Genomic DNA, 10000 nt, shown 5'->3' on the forward strand with positions numbered 1-10000 from the left:
TGAAGCACACACACACTCTCTCCCTCTTCCTCCCTCTCTCTCTGAGTCTGTGTGTACCTTTGCTCCTGTGCTGTTTACCACTACTCCTCCCAGTATGTGTGTGTGTGTGTGTATGTGTGTGTGTATGTGTGCGTAAAGAGGACCTCTGTGTTTGGCTGGAACCCTGTCTCTCTCTGGCCGGCCTGCCACGTCAAATGACAGACTGGAGCCCTGTGTCCTCAGGGATCTGTGAGGCCAAACTGCCTGTCTCTAGTCTCTATTCTTTGGACTGGAACAGGACTGAGGAGGACCTTACTGAGCTCAACTGAACTGAAGTGACCTTTGAGGAGATACTACCAGTCTGGAGGGAGATGATGGCAACCCCTGCAGTTTTAGTCCTCTGCTCAGGAAACCCCGTTGTGCTTGTTGAGTCTGTTTCATTTTGATATACCGTGAACGTTTGGCTGGTTGATTGGTTCGGACTGGAGATGAGTAGATTTCTGTACAGGGGCAGGTAAGGTATTCAAGTGCTGCCAACGATATACAGTGAAGCTTAAACTTTTAATTTGTCTCTGTACTTTGGATTTGAGATAAAGTGTTTTATATGAGGCGATAGTACTCCAGGGTATTTTCATACATGTCTGTTTTACCATTTAGAAATGAATTAATTTCATTTATAGTCCCACCATTTTACGGTGTCAGAAGTATTTGGACAAATTAATTTATAGTGTATTACATTTAGTCAGAAGTTTAGTATTTTGTACAAAATTCATCAATTGTGTTACTCTCCAAACTTGTTGGATGCATTTGCAGTTGGTGTTGGTTGTGTTTTGGATTATGTTGTACCCAGTAGAAACTGAATGGTCAATTATGTATTGTGTCATTTTGGAGTCCATTTTATTGTAAATAAGAAAAGGGTTATATGATCTTTGTTCCTTTGTAACCTTCTCACGGATCATTATTCATGATTCATTCATGATTATCCATAATCATGGTTAAATCTACATGAATGCAGAAGTGTTCAGAAATATCTTCTATTCTTATGTACAATAAAAGGGACTCCACAATGACACAATACATTATTTACCACTAACAACATAATCCGAAACGCAACTTAAACTGCAAATACATCCAACAAGTTCGTAGTCTTACGCTTGATGTAGTCATTGTGTGCTAGGAATATGGGACCAAACACTAAACTTTTGACTACTTTAATACACTACAAGTACATTTTTCCAAATACTTATGAAATCATTAAACGGGGGGACTAGATACATGTACATATAGTTACTTCATTTAGAAACAGTAAAACAGATATCAATGAAAATGCCCTCAAATAAAAGGTGACATTCTGTACTGTCGCCTCATAGAAAACATTTGATATCAAATCCAAAAGGCTGGCATATAGAGCCAAATTAAACGTTTTATCTTCACTGTCCAAATAAATAAGTAAGGGAGTGTACATGTGGACTAAACAGAGTAATGTGTAGTTAACTGTGATGTTTAGGAAAACTATTCAGTTTGACATTTTGTCCTTGAGCGGTTTGGTGATTCTTTTTAATATAGAAAACTTTGTGTTGTTGTGTTAATCTAAAGACAAGGTTATCACACTAAATTAATCAATGTAATCACTCACATGGGAGACACACAGTCAGATCAAATCATCAGGTTTATTGGATCATCAGCCAGATCAGTGATTGGATGATTCGTTTTATCTACCTGGAAGGTTTGTTTCTAGAAGGACTCTGTTTGATAACAAATAGAAACATTTGTGGCAACAATACAAAAAGAAAGATACTATTTGCAGTACTTGGTGTAATCATGATGAAATTATTGAAGTGTATTCTTTTCATCATGTTGATGGCTCAGACTTCCCTGATGGCCCCCAGGGCAGGTGCTGATGAGTCAGGCCTGCTCTGTGGGAAGTCCTACTGTTGTTGTTGTCGTGGTAATGGCCTGGTGGTCTGTCTGAATGGACATAGGGCTTATTCTAGAACACACACACCGCACACACATGCTCATATGCTGTGTATACAAGCATAGTTCCAGAGGGTTCCCCTGTCCTGTCTCTCTCCACAGTGCTATATCATAGTTCCAGAGGGTTCCCCTGTCCTGTCTCTCTCCACAGTGCTATATCATAGTTCCAGAGGGTTTATCCCCTGTCCTGTCTCTCCCCACAGTGCTATATCATAGTTCCAGAGGGTTCCTCTGTCCTGTCTCTCTCCACAGTGCTATATCATAGTTCCAGAGGGTTTATCCCCTGTCCTGTCTCTCCCCACAGTGCTATATCATAGTTCCAGAGGGTTCCTCTGTCCTGTCTCTCTCCACAGTGCTATATCATAGTTCCAGAGGGTTTATCCCCTGTCCTGTCTCTCTCCACAGTGCTATATCATAGTTCCAGAGGGTTTATCAAATCAAATCAAATTTATTTATATAGCCCTTCGTACGTCAGCTGATATCTCAAAGTGCTGTACAGAAACCCAGCCTAAAACCCCAAACAGCAAACAATGCAGGTGTAAAAGCACGGTGGCTAGGAAAAACTCCCTAGAAAGGCCAAAACCTAGGAAGAAACCTAGAGAGGAACCGGGCTATGTGGGGTGGCCAGTCCTCTTCTGGCTGTGCCGGGTAGAGATTATAACAGAACATGACCAAGATGTTCAAATGTTCATAAATGACCAGCATGGTCAAATAATAATAAGGCAGAACAGTTGAAACTGGAGCAGCAGCACAGTCAGGTAGACTGGGGACAGCAAGGAGCCATCATGTCAGGTAGTCCTGGGGCACGGTCCTAGGGCTCAGGTCCTCCGAGAGAGAGAAAGAAAGAGAGAATTAGAGAGAGCATATGTGGGGTGGCCAGTCCTCTTCCGGCTGTGCCGGGTGGAGATTATAACAGAACGTGGCCAAGATGTTCAAATGTTCATAAATGACCAGCATGGTTGAATAATAGTAAGGCAGAACAGTTGAAACTGGAGCAGGAGCATGGCCAGGTGGACTGGGGACAGCAAGGAGTCCTCATGTCAGGTAGTCCTGGGACATGGTCCTAGGGCCCAGGCCAGTTGAAACTGGAGCAGCAGCATGGCCAGGTGGACTGGGGACAGCAAGGAGTCATCATGTCAGGTAGTCCTGGGGCATGGTTCTAGGGCTCAGGTCCTCCGAGAGAGAGAAAAGAAAGAGAGAAGGAGAGAATTAGAGAAAGCACACTTAGATTTACACAGGACACCGAATAGGACAGGAGAAGTACTCCAGATAAACAAACTGACCCTAGCCCCCCGACACATAAACTACTGCAGCATAAATACTGGAGGCTGAGACAGGAGGGGTCAGGAGACACTGTGGCCCCATCCGAGGACACCCCGGACAGGGCCAAACAGGAAGGATATAACCCCACCCACTTTGCCAAAGCACAGCCCCCACACCACTAGAGGGAAATCTTCAACCACCAACTTACCATCCTGAGACAAGGCCGAGTATAGCCCACAAAGATCTCCGACACGGTACAACCCAAGGGGGGAACCCAGACAGGCCGACCACAACAGTGAATCAACCCACCCAGGTGACGCACCCCCCCCAGGGACGGCACGAGAGAGCCCCAGCAAGCCAGTGACTCAGCCCCGTAACAGGGTTAGAGGCAGAGAATCCCAGTGGAAAAGGGGAACCGGCCAGGCAGAGACAGCAAGGGCGGTTCGTTGCTCCAGAGCCTTTCCGTTCACCTTCCCACTCCTGGGCCAGACTACACTCAATCATATGACCCACTGAAGAGATGAGTCTTCAGTAAAGACTTAAAGGTTGAGACCGAGTTTGCGTCTCTGACATGGGTAGGCAGACCGTTCCATAAAAATGGAGCTCTATAGGAGAAAGCCCTGCCTCCAGCTGTTTGCTTAGAAATTCTAGGGACAATTAGGAGGCCTGCGTCTTGTGACCGTAGCGTACGTATAGGTATGTACGGCAGGACCAAATCAGAGAGGTAGGTAGGAGCAAGCCCATGTAATGCTTTGTAGGTTAGCAGTAAAACCTTGAAATCAGCCCTTGCTTTGACAGGAAGCCAGTGTAGAGAGGCTAGCACTGGAGTAATATGATCAAATTTTTTGGTTCTAGTCAGGATTCTAGCAGCCGTATTTAGCACTAACTGAAGTTTATTTAGTGCTTTATCCGGGTAGCCGGAAAATAGAGCATTGCAGTAGTCTAACCTAGAAGTGACAAAAGCATGGATTAATTTTTCTGCATCATTTTTGGACAGAAAGTTTCTGATTTTTGCAATGTTACGTAGATGGAAAAAAGCTGTCCTCGAAATGGTCTTGATGTGTTCTTCAAAAGAGAGATCAGGGTCCAGAGTCTGTCCTGTCTCTCTCCACAGTGCTATATCATAGTTCCAGAGGGTTTATCCCCTGTCCTGTCTCTCTCCACAGTGCTATATCATAGTTCCAGAGGGTTCCCCTGTCCTGTCTCTCTCCACAGTGCTATATCATAGTTCCAGAGGGTTTATCCCCTGTCCTGTCTCTCTCCACAGTGCTATATCATAGTTCCAGAGGGTTTATCCCCTGTCCTGTCTCTCTCCACAGTGCTATATCATAGTTCCAGAGGGTTTATCCCCTGTCCTGTCTCTCTCCACAGTGCTATATCATAGTTCCAGAGGGTTCCCCTGTCCTGTCTCTCTCCACAGTGCTATAGCATAGTTCCAGAGGGTTTATCCCCTGTCCTGTCTCTCTCCACAGTGCTATATCATAGTTCCAGAGGGTTTATCCCCTGTCCTGTCTCTCTCCACAGTGCTATATCATAGTTCCAGAGGGTTTATCCCCTGTCCTGTCTCTCTCCACAGTGCTATATCATAGTTCCAGAGGGTTCCCCTGTCCTGTCTCTCTCCACAGTGCTATAGCATAGTTCCAGAGGGTTTATCCCCTGTCCTGTCTCTCTCCACAGTGCTATATCATAGTTCCAGAGGGTTTATCCCCTGTCCTGTCTCTCTCCACAGTGCTATATCATAGTTCCAGAGGGTTTATCCCCTGTCCTGTCTCTCTCCACAGTGCTATATCATAGTTCCAGAGGGTTCCTCTGTCCTGTCTCTCTCCACAGTGCTATATCATAGTTCCAGAGGGTTTATCCCCTGTCCTGTCTCTCTCCACAGTGCTATATCATAGTTCCAGAGGGTTTATCCCCTGTCCTGTCTCTCTCCACAGTGCTATATCATAGTTCCAGAGGGTTCCCCTGTCCTGTCTCTCTCCACAGTGCTATATCATAGTTCCAGAGGGTATCAGCCTCTAGTGATGTCATCCACTGTTACTGGTATCAGCCTCTAGTGATGTCATCCACTGTTACTGGTATCAGCCTCTAGTGGTGTCATCCACTGTTACTGGTATCAGCCTCTAGTGATGTCATCCACTGTTACTGGTATCAGCCTCTAGTGATGTCATCCACTGTTACTGGTATCAGCCTCTAGTGATGTCATCCACTGTTACTGGTATCAGCCTCTAGTGATGTCATCCACTGTTACCAGCCTCTAGTGATGTCATCCACTGTTACTGGTATCAGCCTCTAGTGATGTCGTCCACTGTGTCCATGTGATCCTTACTCACTCAGAGTGTTGTTGTTTACAAGCCTCTTCACTCAGTTAAAGGATTGTTTACAACCTAATGTGTGGCCAGGCTCTTGTGTTCGACCAAATGATCCCTGTTGAATATCCTATGAGCACTGGTGTTTCTGTGAGATGTTCTGTCAACACGCTGACAGCTCTGATAGCTCTGATAGCTATGATATCTATGATAGCTATGATAGCTCTGATATCTCTGACAGCTCTGATAGCTCTGATATCTCTGATAGCTCTGATATCTCTGATAGCTCTGATATCGCTGACAGCTCTGATAGTTATGATATCGCTGACAGCTCTGATAGTTATGATATCGCTGATAGCTCTGATAGCTCTGATAGCTCTGATATCTCTGATAGTTATGATATCGCTGATAGCTCTGATAGCTCTGATATCTCTGATAGCTCTGATATCTCTGATAGCTCTGATATCGCTGACAGCTCTGATAGTTATGATATCGCTGACAGCTCTGATAGTTATGATATCTCTGACAGCTCTGATAGTTATGATATCTCTGACAGCTCTGATAGTTATGATATCTCTGACAGCTCTGATAGCTCTGATATCTCTGATAGCTCTGATATCTCTGATAGCTCTGATATCGCTGACAGCTCTGATAGTTATGATATCTCTGACAGCTCTGATAGCTCTGATATCTCTGATAGCTCTGATATCTCTGATAGCTCTGATATCGCTGACAGCTCTGATAGTTATGATATCGCTGACAGCTCTGATAGTTATGATATCGCTGATAGCTCTGATAGCTCTGATAGCTCTGATATCTCTGATAGTTATGATATCGCTGACAGCTCTGATAGCTCTGATATCTCTGATAGCTCTGATATCTCTGATAGCTCTGATATCGCTGACAGCTCTGATAGTTATGATATCGCTGACAGCTCTGATAGTTATGATAGCTCTGATAGCTCTGATAGCTCTGATAGCTCTGATAGCTCTGATAGTTATGATATCGCTGATAGCTCTGATAGTTATGATATCGCTGACAGCTCTGATAGTTATGATATCGCTGATAGCTCTGATAGCTCTGATAGCTCTGATATCTCTGATAGTTATGATATCGCTGATAGCTCTGATAGCTCTGATATCTCTGATAGCTCTGATATCTCTGATAGCTCTGATATCGCTGACAGCTCTGATAGTTATGATATCGCTGACAGCTCTGATAGTTATGATATCGCTGATAGCTCTGATAGCTCTGATAGCTCTGATAGCTCTGATAGCTCTGATATCTCTGATAGTTATGATATCGCTGATAGCTCTGATAGCTCTGATATCTCTGATAGCTCCGATAGCTCTGATATCGCTGATAGTTATGATATCGCTGATAGCTCTGATAGCTCTGATAGCTGTGATATCTCTGATAGTTATGATATCGCTGATAGCTCTGATATCGCTGATAGCTCTGATATCGCTGATAGCTCTGATAGTTATGATAGTTATGATATCGCTGACAGCTCTGATAGTTATGATAGTTATGATATCGCTGACAGCTCTGATAGTTATGATAGCTCTGACAGCTCTGATAGTTATGATATCGCTGACAGCTCTGATAGTTATGATATCGCTGACAGCTCTGATAGTTATGATATCGCTGACAGCTCTGATAGCTCTGATATCGCTGACAGCTCTGATAGTTATGATATCGCTGACAGCTCTGATAGTTATGATATCGCTGACAGCTCTGATAGTTATGATATCGCTGACAGCTCTGATAGCTCTGATATCGCTGACAGCTCTGATAGCTCTGATAGCTCTGATATCTCTGATATCTCTGATATCGCTGACAGCTCTGATAGCTATGATATCTCTGATATCTCTGATATCTCTGACAGCTCTGATAGTTATGATAGTTATGATATCGCTGACAGCTCTGATAGCTATGATATCTCTGATATCTCTGACAGCTCTGATATCTCTGATAGCTCTGACAGCTCTGATAGCTCCTTAACCCTTGCTCCTTTGCACCCCAGTATCTCTACTTGCGCATTTATCTTCTGCACATCCACCATTCCAGTGTTTAATTGTTATATTGTAATTACTTCGCCACCATGGCCTATTTATTGCCTTACCTCCCTTATCCTACCTCATTTGCACTCACTGTATGTAGATTTTTTCTTTTTTCTACTGTATTATTGACTGTATGTTTGTTTTACTCCATGTGTAACTCTGTGTTGTTGTATGTGTCGAACTGCTGTGCTTTATCTTGGCCAGGTCGCAGTTGTAAATGAGAACTTGTTCTCAACTTGCCTACCTGGTTAAATAAAGGTGACAAAAATACCCTTGTATTTATGAATGTGTGGTTTAGTCAGTATGTGCTTGTATAAAAACACATCAGCCCAATTTGTTTGGTTGGGTTGCAGTTGGATGTTGACTGGTTTTAGCAGGTGCTTTAACCAGAGCCTAATAAAATGTTCTGCTTCTTAGCTATGGCTCTGAGAGCTTTTCAGGACCGTATGACCCGACAAGTCACATCATGTCTTGTGGTCAAGAGATGTGCTCAGGAAAAAATCTGATCCTTAGTTTAAGGCCGGCCCATCATGGAACGTTACCTTAGTTACCACCAAAGACAGACTCATAAACAGACAGACAGACAGACAGACAGACAGACAGACAGACAGACAGACAGACAGACAGACAGACAGACAGACAGACAGACAGACAGACAGACAGACAGACAGACAGACAGACAGACAGACAGACAGACAGACAGACAGACAGACAGACAGACAGACAGACAGACAGACAGACAGACAGACAGACAGACAGACAGACAGACAGACAGACAGACAGACAGACATAAACAGATGATGCTTCAGGAGACATAAAGAGACTTGGTATGGGTCCTAAATGGCACCATATTCCCTATATAGTGCACTGGTTAAAAGTAATACACTATAAGTGGAAGAGGGTGCTATTTGGGATGCATCCTGCGTGATTCAGAGGATCAGGTGATGTGATTGGATGGATGGATGGAGTGACTTCAGCCTGTCCTGTCTCTGACCACAGCTAGTTTCCAGCACTGCTGTGTGAATAGGAACACTGTGTCTCTAACAGGGCAGTGACAACGTCTCCAGTCCATCGCTCACTGTTCCACGTAGTTTAAACTCCATTCATTCAAGCTAATATTTTTGTAATATTTCATAAATAGGGAGTAGGCACAGGACTTGTTCCTGACCACATAACCTGACCAGGAAACAATGGCTGGCTCTCTACTCAGATCATACAGTTTTAGAAAAACTCATATGTTTTGTCTGGGAGATTGGGAGTCAAACTATTTCCCAGTCTATTGGATGTGCTAACTATGTGAGTTGATGGTAGACAATGTGTATGTGTGTGTTTGACTTAAGCCTCTCTCCTGTTTCAGGCACTATGCTGGTGATCGGCAGGCCCAGCCCAAGAATGTAGGACACATGACTGGTGAGTGGGGATTCACACTGACTCTGACATTTAGCACAATATTTTGAATAGTTAGATTCTCCCCCCCTCCCCCTATCTGGTCTCTAGGTATATCATTGGTTTTTATCCTGTTCTTCTTCTCCTGTCCTGTTTGATGAAGCACTTCTCACTTTATTATCCTAACCCCTCCCATCAGCCCGTACAAGGACATGTTAAGACCATTCAGCTGTTACTGACTTAACATGTAATGCCTCTGTGTTTGAATGTGCCCCCCCGGTTCCTGTTCCTGTTCCTGTGTGTTTGAATGTGCCCCCCGGCTCCTGTTCCTGTGTTTGAATGTGCCCCCGGTTCCTGTTCCTGTGTGGTTGAATGTGCCCCCGGTTCCTGTTCCTGTGTGTTTGAATGTGCCCCCGGTTCCTGTTCCTGTGTGTTTGAATGTGCCACCCCGGTTCCTGTTCCTGTGTGTTTGAATGTGCCCCCCCGGTTCCTGTTCCTGTGTGTTTGAATGTGCCCCCGGCTCCTGTTCCTGTGTTTGAATGTGCCCCCCCGGTTCCTGTTCCTGTGTGTTTGAATGTGCCCCCCGGTTCCTGTTCCTGTGTGTTTGGCACGGTGCTTAAGTCATTCATATGTGTGTTGTGTAATTTCCCGTACAGTGGACTGGCCTGTGTATCAGCAGTTAAACTCCAGGCACAGGCACAGGTCCAGGACACATCTCCTGTAGCCAGGCCTACACGTTACTTGACGCACAGCTCTTTAATAATCTGTAATGAGCTTCCTGCCGTGACTTAAAGAACTGTCAGACGTTTCAGCTCTGCCAATGGTTCTGTGATTAAAGCCCCCTGGGTCCTAACCCCCCCCCCCCCCCCCCCCACCCCCACCCCAAGGAAGAAAACACACATTATTGTATCCCTGTGTGGTTTTTCTGGGAATGTTCCTTGTATTTAGTAGTTTTGAGGAGAAGTTTGGCATAAGGCCCTATTGTCATTCCCCAGCTATTTCAGTAGTATTAGACCCTACCAAGTT

The 10000-nt window shown here is 44.5% G+C and overlaps 1 protein-coding gene across 1 annotated transcript in view; it reads left to right on the forward strand.

The window, feature by feature from the left end:
* The window catches only part of LOC123996463 (dentin sialophosphoprotein-like), a gene marked incomplete at its 5' end in the record, with an annotated part of 43887 nt that overhangs the window by 3604 nt on the left and 30283 nt on the right, over positions 1–10000 (forward strand). The window contains 2 exons of the mRNA XM_046299832.1: positions 5663–7550; positions 8946–8982. Coding sequence (XP_046155788.1) covers positions 5663–7550; positions 8946–8982 — 1925 coding nt within the window. The remainder of the gene's footprint in view (positions 1–5662; positions 7551–8945; positions 8983–10000) is intronic.

The sequence above is a fragment of the Oncorhynchus gorbuscha genome, linkage group LG15, assembly GCF_021184085.1.
Source record: "Oncorhynchus gorbuscha isolate QuinsamMale2020 ecotype Even-year linkage group LG15, OgorEven_v1.0, whole genome shotgun sequence".
Lineage (NCBI taxonomy): Eukaryota > Metazoa > Chordata > Actinopteri > Salmoniformes > Salmonidae > Oncorhynchus > Oncorhynchus gorbuscha.